The 19979-nt window shown below is 47.8% G+C and overlaps 1 protein-coding gene across 1 annotated transcript in view; it reads right to left on the bottom strand.

The window, feature by feature from the left end:
* Nucleotides 1–6214, bottom strand: part of TBC1D2B (TBC1 domain family member 2B) — an 83738-nt gene extending 77524 nt beyond the window's left edge. Inside the window, 2 exon segments of the mRNA XM_010378661.2 lie at nucleotides 5801–5971; nucleotides 5973–6214. Of these exon segments, the coding sequence (XP_010376963.1) occupies nucleotides 5801–5971; nucleotides 5973–6158 (357 nt within the window). The 5' untranslated portion in view covers nucleotides 6159–6214.
* Between the last annotated feature and the right edge of the window lie 13765 nt (nucleotides 6215–19979).

The following is a 19979-nucleotide window of genomic DNA, read 5'->3' on the forward strand; positions in this document are numbered from 1 at the left end:
CTTACTGGATGATTATGTTCTTTTCATTCATTCAACAGATGTCTACCTGGGCACCTTACCTTAGTCAGTTCAGGCTGTTATAACAAAAACACCACAGACTAAGTGGCTTAAACAGCAGAAATTTCCAAAATCAAGGTGCTGGTCAATTCAGTTCCTGGCGGGGGCCCTCTTCCGCCAGGCAAAGGAATGCCTTTTTGCTGTATCCTCATAGGTGGAGAGGGAGATCATCTCTCCAGGGTCTCTTTTTATAAAGGCACTAATCCCATTCATGAAGGCTCCACCCTCATGACTTAATTACCTTCCAAAGGCCCCACCTCTAAATATTAGCACATTGGGAGTTGGCACTTCAACATATGAATTTTTCAGGAGCACAAACACTCGTGTATAGCATGTCTCCTTTGTGCCAGATACTGTTGCGGGAGTTGAGGATACACACAGTCCTTAGGGAGCTTACCCTCTGGTCAGCAGGAAATAGGATGGAGACTCCCCTGCAACGAGGACTGTGTGAGAGGCAGTGGGAGATGGAATGCCACTGTGATATCACAAGCACAATAATGGACTTGCCTTGAAGGAACTTACTAATTCGAAAGCCATGAAAAGTTAAATCCCCATAACTTAAAGAGTTAAATAATGCTTCAAGACTGAGCAGATGCCCTAGGGCAGAACAGCTTAGAAGAACCATACAGCAAAGAAGGCTGGTTCACCACATCTATTTTGTACTGAACACACTATGATTACCCAAGCCAACAAATGTTTGTCATTAAGAGAAATTTCAACACCAGGGAATGTGCGTTCCCACAAAAGTGGGTTAAGAATAGGGGTACACAGCTATTCAGTTACGTGTGGCTCAGAAACCAATACACATGCCCATTTAGCACCAAGCACCTACAGAGGGAGGAATTCATTTGCTGACGGTCTGATGACGCTCTCTTGCTCCAAAGACTGCAGAGATCTGGAAGATCAAGGCTGTTTAAGCTTCACCCTTGGTCAGTCACATGCTCTCCTTCCCCTAAGTGCCTCAGATTCCAGTAAAGCTCCATGAGAAGACTCCAGCACCCCTACACACAGAGAGACGCACACAGGAAGCATCAGCTTCTGCTAGACCCTTGCAGCAGTTTCCAGACATGTCCAGTAAAAGGTACTAGGTATCCTGGTAAAGAACTGGGCAGTAAAATGTTCCCTTGTGATACTCACTATCCAAAAACGACAGATATCTAATGCAATAAAAGGAAAGACTACTGCTACACCTTATCTGATCCACAACAAAGTCAAAAAAAAGTAGACTTGTCAGAACAGACAATACAATTAGATACTCCACATTTTAGACATTCACTGTTCCTGGAGCCTCTACTTTCAGAGAGGGACTGAGTCTAGCTTCATGATGTTGGCAAAATCACATCCCCTCTCTAGCCTCTATTACCTCATAAAGCACTAGATCAAATCCCTAAGTTTGGGAATAGAGGAGTTTACCAAGAAATTCCTAAATCAGCTTTCATTAAGACTTACATAGAAAAACATTTTGAAAAAGCCCAACAAAACCACAGCTTCTCCAGAGAAGGCTGAAAGATGCTTTTAAATAAAAAAAACATATGATAATAGAATAAGAAAATTGCTGATTTTTCTTTACTTTTTAACCCTCTGTGATAAGAAATGGTATTTGTAAAATTATACACAACTAGCTGAAGTCTGAGCAGCACTAAATCCTAACTTAAAATCCTTAGAAATCAGGGTCTCCTCTATAGCTGGGCAGCCCTGAAGTGAAACATTAAGGCTTAAGGGGATCAGTTTTTGCATCTGAAAGACAAAAAGGAAGATAAATTGGTAATTTCCATACTCAACACCATAAAGCTTTTACTCCTTACAGCTCAAAAGAAATAACTGTACAATGAAATTTAACTTTCTTAAAACACACCCCTGGCCGGGCACAGTGGCTCACATCTGTAACCCCTGCACTTTGAGAAGCAGAGGCAGGTGGATCACAAGGTCAGAAGTTTAAGACCAGTCTGGTCAATATGGTGAAACCCCATCTCTACCAAAAATACAAAAATTAGCTGGGCGTGGTGGCGCACGCCTATAGTTCCAGCTGCTCGGGAGGCTGAGGCAGGAGAACTGCTTGAATCCGGAGCCAGAGGTTGCAGTTAGCAGACTGTACCACTGCACTCCAGCCTGGACGACAAAGTAAGACTCCGTCTAAAAAAAAGGGGGTGGGGGCAGGGTTTTAGAGTAGGAGTGTTTGTTTGTTTGTTTTCTGAGATGGAGTCTCACTCTGTCGCTCAGGCTGGAGTGCAGTGGTGTGATCTCGGCTCACTGCAACTTCCACCTCCCGGGTTCATGCGATTCTCCTGCCTCAGCCTCGCGAACGGCTGGGACTATAGACGTGTGCCACTATGCCCAGCCAATTTTTGTATTTTTAGTAGAGACAGGGTTTCACCATATTGGCCAGGCTGGTCTCGAACTCCTGACCTCAAGTGATCCACTCGCCTCGGCCTCCCAAAGTGCTGGGATTACAGGCATGAGCCACCGCGCCCGGCCTTCTCCTCCCTTCTTCCAGAAAGCCTTGCCTGGTTTCCATTCCCATTGTTGTATATAGCTAACACTTGGTACTATCTTACTCTGTGACCAATTTAATTTTACATGTCAAAATACTCCTCCATTGTAAGTAACCCAAAGGAAAACGTATTTCCTTTCTTTAAAAAAAGAAATATTCTGAACCTACAAAAAGATGGATAGCATAACATGACAAACAATGACCCAGTCCAAGAAATAAAACACTGCAAAACAACAGGAGAAGCCCTGAGGCACCCATTCCCAATCACATCCTCCCTCTTCCCATCAGAGGCAACCACCACCTGGAAACCAGGGCTCATCAGCCCCATGAAGCTATTCTCCTCGCAAAAGAGCATACATCCTTATGATCTGTAGTACTGTTTCACATGATCTTCCTAACCTTTCTATAAGTGGTATCATTCTGAACACAATCAGTCTGTAACTTACTTCTTGTTCAATTTTATTGTTTGTGAGAGTAATCCACGTTGACACCTATAGCTCTAGTTCCTTTGTTTACTACTGCATAATATTCCATTACATGAATACACTACATATTTGGCCAAAGACACAGCTTGATATTTCATATGCCATGTAGTGCCTACTATTTTCCATACCACTACGGAAAATGTGCCAGCCACTTTCCATAACATTCTCCAGAATCCTCATAGCCACCTAATGAGGAAGGTATGATTCCCACTAGACCAAAGAGGAAACTGGAGCAGAGAAGTGGTGTAATTTGTCCAATATGTGTGAGCAGCAGACTCCTGCTTCAAGTTCAAGTCCATCCAAATTTAAAGCCACACTTCTGACAATGCATGCACCTTGTAACCCTGCTTATGTAGATTCAGATTATTTTTTATTTATTTATTTACTTTTGAGACGGAGTCTGCTCTGTCACCCAGTCTGGAGTGCAGTGGTGCGATCTCTGCTCACTGCAAGCTCCGCCTCACGGGTTCACGCCATTCTCTTGCCTCAGCCTCTCGAGTAGCTGTGACTACAGGTGCCCGCCACCACACCCGGCTAATTTTTTGTATATTTAATAGAGATGGGGTGTCACCATGTTAGCCAGGTCTCAATCTCCTGACCTTGTGATCCACCCACCTTGGCCTCCCAAAGTGCTGGGATTACAGGAGATTCAGATTATTTTAATGAAAAAAAAACTGATAGAGGGCTCTACAGTCATCTGGGAAAAATGTGAAACATGATGCTCTAGTTTCTTTAACAAACATTCCACAGGAAATTAATTCGACACAGGGACAGCCCGTATGCACACTGAGGAAGAGCCTCTGCCTTTGGCAAAGGTCTCCCACTAGGGTCATTCCCAAGATTATACAGGCACTCTCTAAGTAATCCTGAGTAGGACTGCAACCCGAGTTGGTTTTCTTTGGGGAACAGGCTGTCTGCACACACTTACAGACAGGACAGGGGAGCCCAAGAGAACATGGGAATCAGATCCTACTTGAACTGGTAAAAGCTGAATCAACAAAGCTCTAAGAACATCTCCAGGGAGCAGCTCCAGCTGTTAGCAGCTCTGGGGTCTGAGGAACAGTCCTCAGCTTATAAGGCCAGGCGCTTGCCTACTCTGTTCTCCACGCGGCCAACTCTGAGAGCGCTTTCATACATCCCAGCCCAACCCTGTTGTCCTGGAGAAAGCCCAACTTGGGAATAGGTAAGAGTGAGAGTGAGGGTGGAGACTCATAGGAACTAGGCAGGCAGCAAAGCCTGGAGAAAGGATACCCAGCTCCAGGCCTGGGCCCAGATCCCTCCAGGTGCTCAAAGCAGGTAGGCTCCTAGGAGGTGAGAGTCTAGTCCCCCAGGACTCCCAAGGACAGGGGAGGCCTTTCAGCACCAGGACTCCTGACTCTACTCTCCTGCTTCTACACTGTATCTCTCATTGTGTCTGTCCACTGGAGAATTAAAGGAGCCTCAAAGGAGCAAGTCATAACTGGCTGAAGCGACCCCCTCCCACCTCTCCTGGACAAAGCAAGGAGCAAGAAAACAGGCTCTGCCACCTACTTGTTGTGTCACCTTAGCTGAAGCATTCCTGTCCACTCTGGAGGGAAATGTAGTGGACTGTCTCTAAGGGCCCTGCCATCTCTGACTCTTTCTGTCTACAGTGCTGAATGCACTCTGGCTCACGCCTGGCATCCCAGCACTTTGGGAAGCTGGATGGGGAGGATGGTTTCAGCCCAGGAGTTCGATACTAGCCCGGGCAACATAGTAAGACCGCGTTTCTTAAAAAAAAAAAAAAAAAAAAAAAAATTAATTAGCCAGGCGTGGGGGCCTGCGCCTGTGGTCCCTGCTACTTGGGAGGCTGAGGTGGGAGGATCGCTTGAGCCCAGGCATAGAGGCTGCAGTGAGCCGAGATCGCACCCCTGCACTCTAGCCTGGACAACAGAACGAGATCCTGTCTCAAAAAGAATAAACAAATAAATAAAAGCACTAACATTTACTAAGCAGTTTAGAGTATAATTCATTTAATCCCAACACCCCATGAGGTAGATACTACTGCTACCCCATTTTACAGAGGAGGCCGCTGCAGCACAGAGCGGTTCACTGAGGTACCAAGGTTATAGGCAGAGTTCTTTCTTTTTTCATTTGAGCCAGAGTCGCTCTGTCCCCCAGGCTGGAGTGCAGTGGCGCATCTCGGCTCACTGCAAGCTCCGCCTCCCGGGTTCACGCCATTCTCCCGCCTCAGTCGCCCAAGTAGCTGGGACTACAGGCGGCCGCCACCACGCCCGGCTAATTTTTTGTATTTTTAGTAGAGACGGGGGTTTCACCGTGTTAGCCAGGATGGTCTCGATCTCCTGACCTCGTGATCCACCCGCCTCGGCCTCCCAAAGTGCTGGGATTACAGACGTGAGCCACAGCGCCCCGCCGGCAGAGTTCTAAAGGAGGCCCCGAGGGTAGAAGCCTACGCTTACAGGCCTGGGAAGGCTGCACGGGACATCCACGGGATGGTGGGGGTCGGGAGACACCAGAGAGGGGCCCGAGGTTAGGCGCAGAGGGGATAATGGGTTAAGGTGTCTGAGGAAGGAGGTGGGGCTGGGTAGCCCCAGCCAGACTGGCCGAAGCCCAGGTAGAGGGGTGAAGATAGGAACGAGGGCGGGATGTGGAGAAGCAGGGAAAGGCAGGCCGACGTGGACAGGGGCGAGGAGGCCTTGGAGGAAGGAGGGTGGATGGCGCAGGCCCGTGGTCGAGGCAGGGGGCGCCTGCGGAAGCGCGAGGGCGGCTTTGGGGCGCGCGGTCCCACCTTGAGCACCGTGACGGCTCCTGCGCTGTGCACCTGGAAGTGCGCGGGCGGCTCCGCGCCCGGCTCCGCCGCCTCGTCGGGGCCCTGGTAGCTGAAGCAGGCGTCCGCGATGTCCAGGTGGCCGAGGGGCAGCGCGTCCTGCGGACTCTTGAAATAGTAGAGGTAGCAGCGGACGCGCGTCGAACACGAACCAGCGGCTGCGGTAGCCGCGCAGCGGGCCTTTGCCCGACAGCTTCTGCAGATAGCCGCACAGCCGCGCTGGCTCCCGCGCGGGACCCGCCCCGGGCTCAGCTGCCGCCCCCTGAGCCGCGCCCTCGCCGCCGCCGCCCTCCTCTGCCCGGGATCCAGCCCCCGGCATAGCTACAGCGCGCCAACAGTAGGAGCCCGCGCCCGCGCCCCGCGCCTTGGCGCCACCGCCGCTGCGCCCCCTACCCCTCCGCGCCGCCCCATCGCTCCGCAAGGCCCGCGGGTGCGCAAAGCAGCCTGGGACTTGTAGTCCCGCCCCCGCCCGCCCGCCAGCCTTTGCCTCCGCAGCCCCCGGAAACAGGGTCCTGCGTCCAGCATCCCTGCGAGTCGGTTGCCTTCGTGCTACCTGTGCTCCAAGTCCTCGCCCTGCGGGGTGAAGCAATGGTCTATTTCTTTACGGCAGTGTAAGTACATGGGAGTGTGCATCTCTCAAAACCCAACGGAGTGTCCACTTAAAACTGCATTTCACACTCTGTACCTTTTTCTAAAAACTTGATTTTTAAATCTCCCTCCTGCCAGAGTCTCAAGCTAATATTGTAAAAATGAGACAGCCTATTGCCTGGTGCTGAGTGGGTGCTCAGTAAATATTTGCAGAATTCATGAAAGCCAAAGCGTTTCCTGCCTCTCCAGACCTCAGTTCGTTCATTGAATTCAACATATATTTATTGAGCGCCTTCTGAATGCCAGGTACAGTTCTGTATGCCAGGCCCTGGCGGATATAGCAGTGAACAAACCAATCATTCTCCTGCCCTCCTGAAGATTATATTCTAGTAAGGCAAGGAGGTGATACACAAGAAAGCAGATAAAAGTAATGTGTGCTACGTTGTATAAATGCCGTGATGACATGTAAATATTATCACTTAAAATAGCACCTAGTATTTATCAGTGCTTTATAGATTAACTTATTTGAACACTCACAACCTGAGAAGGCAAATCTATTGCTTTGTAATAAAGCAAAGAGAAAGAATGAATAAGACTAAGTATTTGCTAGCAAAACAGGGTGACTATAGTCAAAAATAATATAATTGTACGTTTAAAAATAACCAAAAGAGTATATAATACAGGCACCGTGGTTCATGCCTGTAATCCCAGCAGTTTGGGAGGCCGAGGTGGGCGGATCACCTGAGGTTGGGAGTTCAAGACCAGCCTGACCAACATGAAGAAACCCCGTCCCTACTAAAAATACAAAATTAGCTGGGCATGGTGGCCCATGCCTGTAATCCCAGCTACTTGGGAGGCTGAGGCAGGAGAATCTCTTGAATCCAGGAGGCGGAGGTTGCAGTGAGCCAATATCATACCATTGCACTCCAGCCTGGGCAACAAGAGCAAAACTCTGTCTAAAAAGAAAAAAAAGTATAATTGGATTGTTTGTAACACAAAGGATAAATGCTTGAGGTGATGGATACCTTACTTACCCTGATATGATTATTATGCCTTGCATGCCTGTGTTAAAACATCTCATGTAATCCATAAATATAAACACCTATTCCCACAAGAATAAAAAATAAAATAAATAAAAAGCAAAGTGAGAGGATGAGGTGAGGGGGCAGGTAGCAGGCTGCTCCCCCAGGACAGGCAAGGAGGCTGGTCTGATCCTGTGACGCGGAGCACAGACCTAGATGATGGGAGGGACAGGGGCAACCAGAAATATGGGTGAAGCATTCCAGGGAGAGAGAATAGTGAATACAAGAGCTCACTTTATTCAAAGGAAAAAGGAAGTGTATAGCTATATTTGCGAAGGTCCAAACCAAATATCTCACCCTTATAGATTTGCGTGTTTTATACAGACACACTGAAAGACCCGGGAGGAAAACTGACCTTTCTGAGCTAGACAGGGACACAAATTATACTGCCTGTTTAGAGCCACCCAGGTAGGAAGGGCAGGCTCTGGGTCCTTACCCAGCCCACCGACTCTCTGCAGGCCCTACAGTGGCACCACACAAGTGTTCCTTTCCTGGGGCCCGTCAGAGGTCTGGCTGGGGTGGCCACAGCAAGGGTGCTCCCACCTTAGCCCTCTCCACCTGTCTTTGAGCACGGTCAGCACAGTGTTAAGGACTGGACTCTGACTTCCCACTGACCGGATGTGTCTCATAACTCTGCCACTTACCAGAGGCATGACCTTGGGCAAGTGATTTAACCTCTCTGGGCCTCAGTCTCTTCATTTATAAAATGGGGTTGATAAATACAAGTAGCTATCTCATGCTGTTGTTATTGGAAGGGTTATGTGAGAAATGCATATGAAAGTGCTTAGCATGGTGCCTCACACATAGTAAGCACTCAGCACGTATCAGCTGTTATTATTATCATCATACAGTTAACACCAATGTCTTCCTCATTAGTCAGCAGATTCGGAGAGGAGGAATCCAACAGTCAGACGGGGCCCAGACAAGGAAGGCCAGAGACTGCGGTGCTGCAGGAATGGAGTGGGCTGCTCTCAGGAGTGAGGGGTCCAAGTTCAATTTGGGCTTCACCATGTATGTAAAAGGGGCTGTGACTAGTTGGCTTGTGGGGTAGGCAGTCATGGTGGGGTCTGATCTTGAAATACTGTGGGAAAGGGAAGAGCTGGGAGAACCAGGTCTGTATTGCTGTAGTATGGGGAGGCAACGGGACAGGGGAGGGTGTAGCCCATCTCTTCTAGCTCTATCAGTAAGTTATGAGGAAGTGGGGGTGACATGACCTGTGGTCCCAGAGGACAGTACCAAGATCCGTGAGGTGTCTTATGGGGACCAATGTTTGCTAGGCCCAAGAAAGGAGGCACGAGCCCCGCTCCTGTACTGAGATTCTGGGCTGGCTGGCCAGGGCTAGGCAGATGGAACGGGACAAGGGTGCTGTTTTAAGTGGTAATCATTTACATGTCATCACGGCATTTATACAACATAGCACGCATTACTTTTATCTGCTTTCTTGTGTGTCACCTCCCTGCCTTACTAGAGTATAATCTCCACGAGGGCAGGAGAATAATTGGTTTATTCAATGCTGTATCCGCCAGGGCCTGGCATACAGAACCGTACCTGCTGTCTGTGCCCCTCAATGGGCAAGCTAGACTTCAGCCTGGATCCCCTACACCTGAGCCCCTAGTCCTTCCCTGGTCACCCAGCACAGACGAGCTGGGGCCATTTTAAAGTGCTTGCAGGGCTGGGCGTGGTGGCTCACGCCTGTAATCCCAGTACTTTGGGAGGCCAAGGAGGGCAGATCACAAGGTCAGGAGTTTGAGACCAGCCTGGCCAACATGTTGAAACCCAATCTCTACTAAAAATAGGAAAATTAGCTAGGTGCGGTGGCAGGCACCTGTAATCCCGGCTACTCGGGAGGCCGAGGCAGGAGAATCGCTTGAGTCTGGGAGGAGGAGGTTGCAGTGAACCAAGATCGTGCCCCTGCACTCCAGCCTGGCAACAGAGGGAGGCTCTGTCTCAAAATAAATAAATAAATAAAATAAATAAAATGCTTGTAGGCCACTGCTCTCTTCCTTCCGGAGGCCACACCTTACATCATATCAAATATATTAAAATACCCTACATCCCGTAGTAAACATACACATAATTTTTGCTATAAAAATGTTTTCAGGAATATCCATAATTGTGCTCTTGATATTATCTAATTATGAGTTTTCATTTTTATTTTTAATTGGCTGATTTCTGGGCAATCATCACGTCTATGTGGGAATTTTGGCCAAGTGAGAGAAACCTAACCTAGAAATTATTCTCAAATGTAATGACCCTTTTTTTTTTTTTTTTTTTTTGAGATGGGTCTCATTGTGTCACACAGGCTGGAGTGCGGTGACGCTACCTCGGCTCACTGTAACCTCCCCCTCCTGGGCTCAAGCTATCCTCCCACTTCAGCCTCCTAAGTAGCTGGAACCACAGCGCAGCACCATGGTCAGCTAATTTTTGTATTTTTTGTAGAGATAGGTCTTTGCCATGTTGCCCAGGCTGGTCTCAAACTCCTGGTCTCAAGTGATCCTCCCACCTTGGCCTCCCAGAGTGCTGGGATTAAGGCATGAGCCCATGGTGCCCAGCTCTGTTATGACATTTTTATGATGGCTATAAAGGTGACATGTTACGTGTGTAGATATTTAATTAGATGTTCATTAATTCTAATTTTGCTGTTTTTCTTGGGTTTTAGAGCCGATACATTTTTCTTAGGCCACAAACATTTCACAGGCCCCTCAAGCTGCCAGGCCCAGGCACTGAGCCTTTTAGTATACTAGGGGCCTGGCCCCTGCCTCGGTCTCACCAGGTTCAGAATATGGCCCTCTGAGGAGCCTGCACAGACACAGGCCTGAGTCCCCAGTGAGAATTGTAAAGTGTGGAAGCCTCAAGGCCAACAGCAATGTCTCAGGAGGGTCCCCTGGAGGGCCCTGAGTCTCTGTCTACCCGGCCAGGCTTGGGAAGTGGCCCAAGCCTTCCAAGGATCCCTAGAGCCTCCAGAATCAATCCGAAAACCCTCTTGACTCTCTAGACCTCCCCCAGGCCCCTCTTCCCCACTGACTCTCTCAAGGCCCTGCTGGAATGCTTTTTATTTCATGAACAAACCCTTCTCCCCTCATTCCTAGGGCCATGAGCTGAGGAGAACTAGGCAATGGGGCTTTATCTCATCTCTCTTAGTACCTCCATTTTCAATTTGGACAATGTTTATAGTTTATGTAAATAAATATAGCTTCAGTTCTTCCCAAGGGCCGCCTCCATGGAAATGTTGGGGTTGTCTCTGGTGGTTCCTAGTTCCCTAGAACCTTTGTAAATGATTTGTTGACTTTCGCAGTTCCTGAGGTCTCTTATATTAAACAGCAATGTCCTGTGGTCAGGGCCAGCTTTGTACAGCCTGTGTACCTCCCCTGCATCTAGTACAGGCATGAGAGGTGTTGAAGGGTCTGCCCTGCATGCCCATGTAAGCCCCTGCTTCCTTGAGCCTTCCAGGAACCCAGTGACCAGAAGGAAGCAGCCACCCAGGAGGAAGTAGCCGGTGTTTATTGAAAAGGGGAAATTTGGGCAGTAAACTTGCTCCTACATGGCCAGCCTCTGGGAAAACCCTAGGGGAATACAGAGCCAGAGACTCATTCTAGGTCAGTCTCCCCAGAGTTGATAGCATGTGCCCAGAGGCCTCTGAAGAAGCACTCACTGCACACTGCCTTTGTAACTGCCAGACCCCAGGGAGACGGAGCTGGCCGAGATGCTGACCTCCCGTTGGAGGAGTGCACAGATCTGCAGGAGGCCCAGAGAGGAAAACAGCCTTATCACCTGTATGCTGTGTGCCCCCGGGCATGTCCCCGCCCTCTCTGGGCTGCAGTTTTCCACCTGCACAGCAAGGAGATGGATGGCTAAGTGATCTCCAAAGGCCTGCCCCTGCCTGCTCTGAAACGCAACAGTGGCGTGAGACACAGCTGTGAGGGCCTGCAGTCATTCTTCCCACAACTCTGCAGGCCGGTGGAGGCTGTGCTCTTTTCAGTCCCCATGCTCAAAGCCCTCTGGATTGTTGCAGCCATCACAACCAAGCTGCCCCCTCCCCTCAGGGCTCCACTCCATCTACAGGCTTGGCTGCCCACTGCAGTTGGTGCAAGCATGACCCCTTTGAGGTGACACTTTTGCATCATATGACCCTGGGCCCTGATGGAGAAGCAGTCCTAATCACCACCCCCATCCAGGGCACAAATGGAGGCCTGTGTCCCTGAGGTAGAAGCAGAGATGGCTCTGTTCCTTGGGGGTTGGACAATGCTATCCTGGTAGGGCCTTGTGAAGGAAGTTGGCCTGATGAGGAGTGGGTGGGGTGGGTGAAGAAGGTTGGGGGACTGGAGCTGTGAATGGGCCGAGCATTGGAGGGCTAGGGGCAGGCCAGAGAAGAGCAAGGCCAACCTCAGAGCAGATGATGCTTTGACCAGAGCACACAGCTGCCACAGGGAGACCCCAGACCAGCGAGTGGGCTTTCCAGGTATATCCGCAAAGCTCTGAAAGGGGGCACCCTGCACCAAGCCTACTGCACTGGTGGGAAGTTGTTGGGGGGACTGGGGCAGTGGTAGAGTAGCAGGGGAGTGGTTTTGAAATAAAGAAGGGGGCTGGGCCTGATGGCTTACACCTGTAATCCTAGTACTTTGGGAGGCTGAAGCAGGTGGATCACTTGAGCTCAGGAGTGCGAGACCAGCCTGGGCAACATGGCAAAACCCCATCTCTACCAAAAAATTAGCTGGGCATAGTGGTATATGCCTATAGTCCCAGCTACTTGGGGGTCTGAGGCAGGAAGATTGCTTGAGCCCAGGAAGTCAAGGCTGCAGCAAGCTGAGATTGCACCACTGCACTCCAGCATGGGTGACAAAGTGAGACCCTGTCTCTAAATAAATAAGTAAATAAATAAATAAATAAATAAGGAGCGGTGGGAGCTTGGGCCAATCTCCCAGCCTCTCTGTGCCTCAGCTTCCTCAAATGTACAATGGGGCATAATAACATCTACCCCCAGAGCTGCTAGGGACTTAAATGAGCCAGTAAATGCAAAACACTCGATACAGTCCCTGATGTACAACAAGTCTCAGTTTGGTAACTAATTCATTTAACAAACAACCCTGGCCCCTGCTCTTTGCCTCTGGCTGGTGATGGGTGGTGCTGAGAACTCACCACAGGACTAGGCCTGGCCCCCACTGCAGGAAACTCTCAGTTTTGTCAAGTGGGAGAGCCTCAGAGAGAACAGCCCCAGCAAAGGAGCCCAAGGCTCTCAGACCCTCCTGAACCGTGGACTCTGGCTTCCAGTAGGCCTCATTTCCCTACCAAATTGTCAAGCAAATCTGCATACCTCCTGGCTCTTTTTCTGAGAGGGAACAAATCTGAGGTGCTGGCCAGTCTCCCAGCCCTGGGGCCAGGGTACTGAGGCTCGGACTGATAGAGGCCTGGGTGTCTCTGGGAGCTGATAGAGGATAGAGGGTTGGCAGGGGCTCGGTGCTAGGCAGTCAAAGCCAGCATGGGAGTTAGGGAGAGTCACACTGCCCCAGGAGCAGGGGAGCACTGGACCCTGAGGAGGCAATGAGCTGCAGCTGCAGAGGCCCTGTGTCCTTCCTGTTACCGCCCTGTTCCCAGGGCCTGGCACCCAGCCCAGCACAGCATAGTCCCCTCTACCTTCACCTTCCTGCTTCCTAGAGGCCCTCAGGCTCTCCCCTTCCCAGTGCCCCCATCACTCAGCCAAATCTGATCTTGGACACTTCCACCCTTCCCACACAAGCAACAGGGACTAAAACCCACTTTGAGATCAAGCATTTTAACTGAAAGCCTAAAGAGATGCTGTTCTTATGGTGGAAGTTCAGGCATCCTTCTGGTTGGGCAAAGGGGTCTACGAAAGGAGTTTAGAGTGTACTTATGTGAGCAAAGCAATGAATAGGGAAGCAGGAAGAAGGCAGTCAGGATACATGATGATGACAGGCACAGAAAAGACCCAGAAGAAATAGATACTGGAGTGGGAGGAATGTTTTTAAATGTGTTTCTTATTTGGAAGTTTAAATACATTGACTATTGATTTTGAATTAATGCATTTTTAAAGTATTTAAAGAGTTTGGGTAGCAGGGAAAATGGCTGGAGCAATGACATGGGCGGAGGATGCAGCATGTATGGGGGAGGAGGATGGGGTACCAGGTTCTCGTCTTGGCCCTGCCATGGACTTACTCCTTGTCTTGGACAGACCATTTCCATTCTTGAGTTTCAGTGTCCCTGTCTTTATAACGGGAAAAAATGGGGACAGTAATACTACCTTGTATACCTGCTATAAAGATGAAAGGAAATCATATATGTGTGTATGTGAAGTACTTGGCACATGGTAAGGGCTCAAAATCATTAGGAATCTACAGAGGACCTCCGTTTTCCCAGCTGTAAAGAGAGGGGAAGGGAGACAGGGTTAATTAAGAGACAAGCCCAGGGGCCCCAGCTGCCCAAGCAGCTAGGTGTACCAGGTCTCTGCAACTGGGCCCCACAGTGGCCATCTGGCCTCCAAAAGGCTGTAGAACGAGAGTTCTCAAAATCGTGGTCCTTAGTCCCTTGTCTTCCCTATGGTCCCTAAACTGATCCCAAAACTTGTCCCTTCTCCAGCTGTCATGAGCAAACAGTAAGCAACTCTGAAGAATTTCATTTTTACATGGGACTCAGAAATACTCACTAGTGAGGCCGGATTATCTATAGCGAAATTAACTTGTGTCTTGTTCTTGCTGCTGAAACTGAGAGGTACACTGACAAAGCAGCCTCTTTGATCTAAGGGGTGGTTTTCCGCTCTGGGCTGTCAGGAGCAGAGACTAGAGGCCCAGAGCACCCCAGATGGGTGCTTTATGGCTCAGATGAGGCTGGCAATGTTTTTAAGGCCATGGTAGGTCCAGGGCACTCTCACCTTTGGAGTCCCCATCTCACTACTATCAAATATATATAATTTTTAAATGGCGTGGCCACATTTTACAAAAAAAAAAAAAAATATGTCTTTTGCTTTAAGCTTTTTGGAAAGGATAATTCTTATGAATTTGCTTCTGAAATGATTTGGCCTTGAGGAATTCATTTCATTTACAATTGGTAATGATTTCTTGGCAGTTTTCTTGCATACTTGGGGATTTTTGTGAGCTAAGATAATCTGGCCTCCAAACCATTTTCAGATGTGATGAAACCTTTATGAATGCTAAATGAAGCTGATGCAATATTACATAGTATAGACATTTACTTATCCATTTATTCATTGTGATTTTGCATTTTTCTCCTTTTGAATTTTGGAGCCAATACTGGTTGTTTGTTTGTTTCTTCCAGATCTTAGATCTTTTTATAGGCCCTTGGAAAGTTCCCAGTACCTGGACATTGTCCTATGGATAAAATAGAACAGCCTGTGTTGGGTGGGAGAAGGGCTGAGGGGGACCTCTCTGGACACTGCCCTCCCCAACCAGCAGCCATGTTGGAAAGATGGCAAGACGAAGTCACTCAGTGGCTTTGAGGGGCCAAAAGCATCACAATAACATTGGTGACTTTTCTGGACCAGCAATAGCCCTCTCCCCTGGTTTTTCTTGCATGCTGGGGGCCTCAAAATGACTGAACTTGAAAATATTATTCATCCATGTATTCAATATTTACTGAGCCATACGTCAATACAACCCTTAAAGAAAGCAATTTGGCATCATCTGTTAAAATGACAACTGCAAATACCCTTTGATTCAGCGATTCCACTTTTGAGAATGTGTTTCATGGATGTATTTATTCTTACACTTAATCAAATCCATATAAGGTTATCCATTGCTGCATTTTCAGGAATTAAAAAAAATGGAAACAACTCAAATGATCATCAATAGAGGACTGCTTACAAAAATTATGATGTATTCATACAATGGAATAATATGCAGCTGTGAAAATAAGAATGGCACCCCTCTCTTTAGTCTTATGGAAGGAGTGCCAAGATATACTGTTGAATTTTTTTACAAGGCAAGGTGCAGAATACTGTATAGTACTCTACCTTTTATGTAAGAAGGTGAGGAAAATAAGAATATACATACTTGGCTGGGCACAGTAGCTCATGCCTATAATCCCAATACCTTTAGTATCAGATACTCAAGAGGCTGAGGTGTGGGAGGATTGCTTGAGCCCAGGAAGTTGAGGGTGCAGTGAACTGTGGTTGCACCACTGCACTCCAGCCTGGCCAACAGAGCAAGGCTCTGTCAGAAAAGGAAAGGAAAGGAAAGAGAAGAAAGAAAGGGAAGGGAAGGGGAGGGGAGGGGAGGGGGAAAAAGAAATACATACTTATTTGGATGTACATAAAGAAACCCAGGAAGGATATTCAAGGAACAACTAACAGTGGTTATTATGGGAATGAAATGCGGTTAGTAACTGGGTGGATGGGGTTAAATGCCTGGAGAGAGAATATTTTTACTGATATCTTTTTATATTTGTCTTTTTAAAATTATGTTGATTTATCATCTATTTGAATAATGAATTAAAATGTAGTTACTGAAGGCCAGGTATGATGGTTCACGCCTATAATCCCAGCACTTTGAGAGGCCAAGGCAGGTGGATCACTTGGGGTCAGGAGTTTGAGACCAGCCTGGCCAATGTGACAAAACCCCATCTCTATTAAAAATACAAAAATTAGCCAGGTGTGGTGGTGCATGCCTGTAGTCCCACCTACTCAGGGGGCTGAGGCAGGAGAATCACTTTCACCTGGGAACTGGAGGTTGCAATGAGTCAAGATCGTGTCCACTGCACTCCATCCTGGGCAACAGAGTGAGACTCTGTCTCAAAAATCAAATCAAATCAAATCAAATAATAACATAAATTAAAATAAACCTACGGAGCATCTACTTGTGCCAAGCACCATTCTAGCTAAGGGATACAGTGGAAAATGAGATAGACAAATTGAGAAAAAAGAAATAGGATCATTCATTCTTCATTCCCCAATATTATAGAACTAATTCAGGCCTATTAATGAAACAACTTAGGGCTATGAAAATGTAGTGTGCATAGTCTAACACAGGCACATGACAAGCATTTACGGAAAAGTCCACTTTGGTATTCGATCACCAGTCTCTACCAGCAGCAGTTGGCAATGAACATGGCTTCTGCACAGGCTCAAAAAGAGAAGTGAGAGAGTCAGTGCTTGGATGGGGCACATTCACTGGGCCTTCGTCGAAATGCTTAGAGAGACACTACCTCTGAGCGGCTTTCTGGAGAAACCTCAACTTGCTTCCTGAAAGGGCAAGCCAGGCTGAATACCTTCAGTAGATAGTCATTTGTGGGATAATCCATTACCATCTATGCACTATAGGAAAAGCAACCTTTTGAGAGAGGAGAACTTAGGACAGGGAAGTTTTGCTAGGCACAGGGACTTTGAATTCTGGGGACTTCCCAGTCCCGGGGATGACTTGCAGCTGTGGGTGAATCATGATGGCCACTGATGTCTACTGCATGTGCACTGAGCCTCCCGGCCACTTCACTGCATAGATTAGCTCTGAGAAGTCCTAAAACCTACCAGGTAGGTACTTTTTCTCCCTTCTATTTTTATGGATGAAGAAACAAACAAGTGAACTCACAGAGCCAACAAGTAAGGGAGCTGGGATTCTTTTTATTTATTTATTTATTTATTTGAGACGGAGTCTCGCTCTGTCACCAGGCTGGAGTGCAGTGGCACGATCTCGGCTCACTGCAACCTCTGCCTCCTGGGTTCAAGCAATTCTCCTGCCTCAGCCTCCCGAGTAGCTGGGACTACAGGCGAGCTCCACCATGCCCAGCTAATTTTTGTACTTTATAGTGGAGACGGGGTTTCACCATGTTGGCCAGAATGGTCTCGATCTCTTGACCTCGTGATCTGCCCGCCTCAGCCTCCCAAAGTGCTGGGATTACAGGCGTGAGCCACTGTGCCCAGCTGGGAGCTAGGATTCTAAGCCAGTAAGTCTGACTCCAGAGCCTGAAGCCTTCTTCTCCCTCTCCCTGCATCTCTGGGCCCCAGGTGGAGAAGGAGAGCTAGACTACTGTAGTGTCCTTTATATGCCCAGGCCTCAGCACCCAGTAGGTGACCACACGTATTGAAATGAACAACGACACGAAGAGCACTGTCAAGGACAACCTACCTTTTCCTACCCCAACCCTTCTTCATGGAGCTCACCTGGGCCTCGCCCCTCCCCATCCCCACATTTCCACTGAGTATAGAGACCCACCTTATTTGCCTGACTTTGGAATCTGACCTCTGGCCCATAGCCATACTGGGCTCTGCCGTCTTTTATACACAAAGCCTTTGTCTTCTTAGGAAAATGACCAGGTTCTGCCCATAAAAGTATCCAGCCTGAAAGGAAGGTGGGGAGAGATTGCATCATGGAAAATTGTAGAAACACATTTCTTTGTATTTGAATATTTACAGGACCTCACTTTTGGCAGCTAACCGACTCTGGGTTAGACCCCAGCATCCTTAGCCTTTTTGTGCCATGGACCTCTTTGGTATCTGATGAAGCCTATGGACTTCTCAGAATAGATTTTTTTAAGTGCACAAAATAAAATACAGAGAGCAATGGAAATAAATTATATCAAAATAGGGTTTATGAAAATATTTGTGATATTACATGATATGTTTTATTGGCACATTAAATAACAAGATCCAGAGTTGGGTCTAATTACTGTAATTCTGAGGTAATGATGAGCAAAAACAATATCTCAAGATATCTGCAACAGCTGTAGTGTAATATGAAAATATCTGTTATTTCCGTTGGTAACAAAGTAACAGGTGCTGCTAATGAGGTTTGTTCCCAGCAACATTCACCACGGAAGGAAATGCTTAATTCAATGAAAGGTTAGGGAAAAATCAAGATGTAATCTTACTCCTCCCCATCTTTCCCAATTTTTTTTTTTTTTTTTTTTTGGCATGGTCTTGCTCTGTTGCCCAGACTGGAGTGCGGTGGCACAATCATTGCTCACTGCAGCCTCAACCTCCCAGGCAATCCTCCCACCCTAGCCTCCTAAGTAGCTGGAACCACAGGTGTACACCACCATGCCTGGCTAATTTCTTTATTTTTATTTTATTTTATGTATGTATTTATTTATTTATTTCAGAAGGAGTCTCGCTCTGTTGCCCAGGCTGGAGTGCAGTGGCGCTATCTTGGCTCACTGCAAGCTCTGCCTCCCGGGTTCACGCCATTCTCCTGCCTCAGCCTCCCAAGTAGCTGGGACTACAGGTGCCTGCCATCATGCCCGGCTAATTTTTTGTATTTTTAGTAGAGACCGGGTTTCACCATGTTAGCCAGGATCGTCTCAATCTCCTGACATCGTGATCTGCCCACCTTGGCCTCCCAAAGTGGTAGGATTACAGGCGTGAGCCACCATGCCCGGCTGTTTTTATTTTTTTAGTAGACATGGGGCCTTGCTATGTTTCCCAGGGTGGCCTCAAACTCCTGAGCTCAAGCAATCCTCCTGCCTTGGCCTCCCAAAGTGCTGGGATTATGGGCGTGAGCCATCATGCCCAGCCCCCTTTCCCATGTTAAAGAGTTCCAGGCCTCATTAGCCCAGGCCTGGGATTTCCGTTCTAATGCCGTTATATCCCTGGCTTATGTTTGTGACAGGGAAGACCAATTAGCAAGTATGCAAATGATGGTTCTCTTAGGATGTCCCCTGGCAAAGAGTTGACTCCTCCAGTGTCAAGGTGGGAATTAATGGTTTATAAAAGTGATGTTCCCAGTAGTAGGCCCTCCAAGAACGCTTACTATGTGCCTATGTGCTTGTCCTTGTGAGAAAAGCACTATCTGTAGTATTTCACCCCATCCCCGGGTGAGCTCAGTATGATTACCCTTTTCACGGATGTGGAAAGTGTGGCTGAGAGATGAGAAAGAGCTCAGGAGATCGAGACCATCCTGGCTAACACAGTGAAACCCTATCTCTACTAAAAATACAAAAAATTAGCTGGGTGTGGTGGCACGCGCCTGTAGTCCCAGTTACTCAGGAAGTTGAGGCAGGAGAATCACTTGAACCTGGAAGGCAGAGGTTGCAGTGAACCGAGATCGTGCCACTGCATTCCAGCCTGGGCGACAGAGCGAGACTCTGTCTCTAAATAAATAAATGAATAAATAAATAAGTAAATAAAAGAGATGAGAAAGAGCTGCCCAGGTTGAGGTCACAGGTTTGCCTCATGCCCTTGCCTGTTCTCTAAACTATAAGCCTCACACACACCCTCACAGGCATTTTTATCTTGATTTCAGATAACCCATGATGACGTTGTAATAATAATAATAATAATAATAATTATCAACAGGAGTGGACCTTCTGTATTTCAGAATCTTGCATCACCACCACCACCACCACCACCACCACCACCACCACCAACATCATCGAATTAATAGCTAATCCTAGTCACTATGTTATTCCACACACTATTCTAAGGATTTAACCCATCTGACCTTCCTAACAGCAGGACAAGTTAGATTGTTTGATTAAGGTCACATAGCTAGTAAGCTGGAATTTGAACCAAG

The sequence above is a fragment of the Rhinopithecus roxellana genome, chromosome 5 (assembly GCF_007565055.1).
Source record: "Rhinopithecus roxellana isolate Shanxi Qingling chromosome 5, ASM756505v1, whole genome shotgun sequence".
Lineage (NCBI taxonomy): Eukaryota > Metazoa > Chordata > Mammalia > Primates > Cercopithecidae > Rhinopithecus > Rhinopithecus roxellana.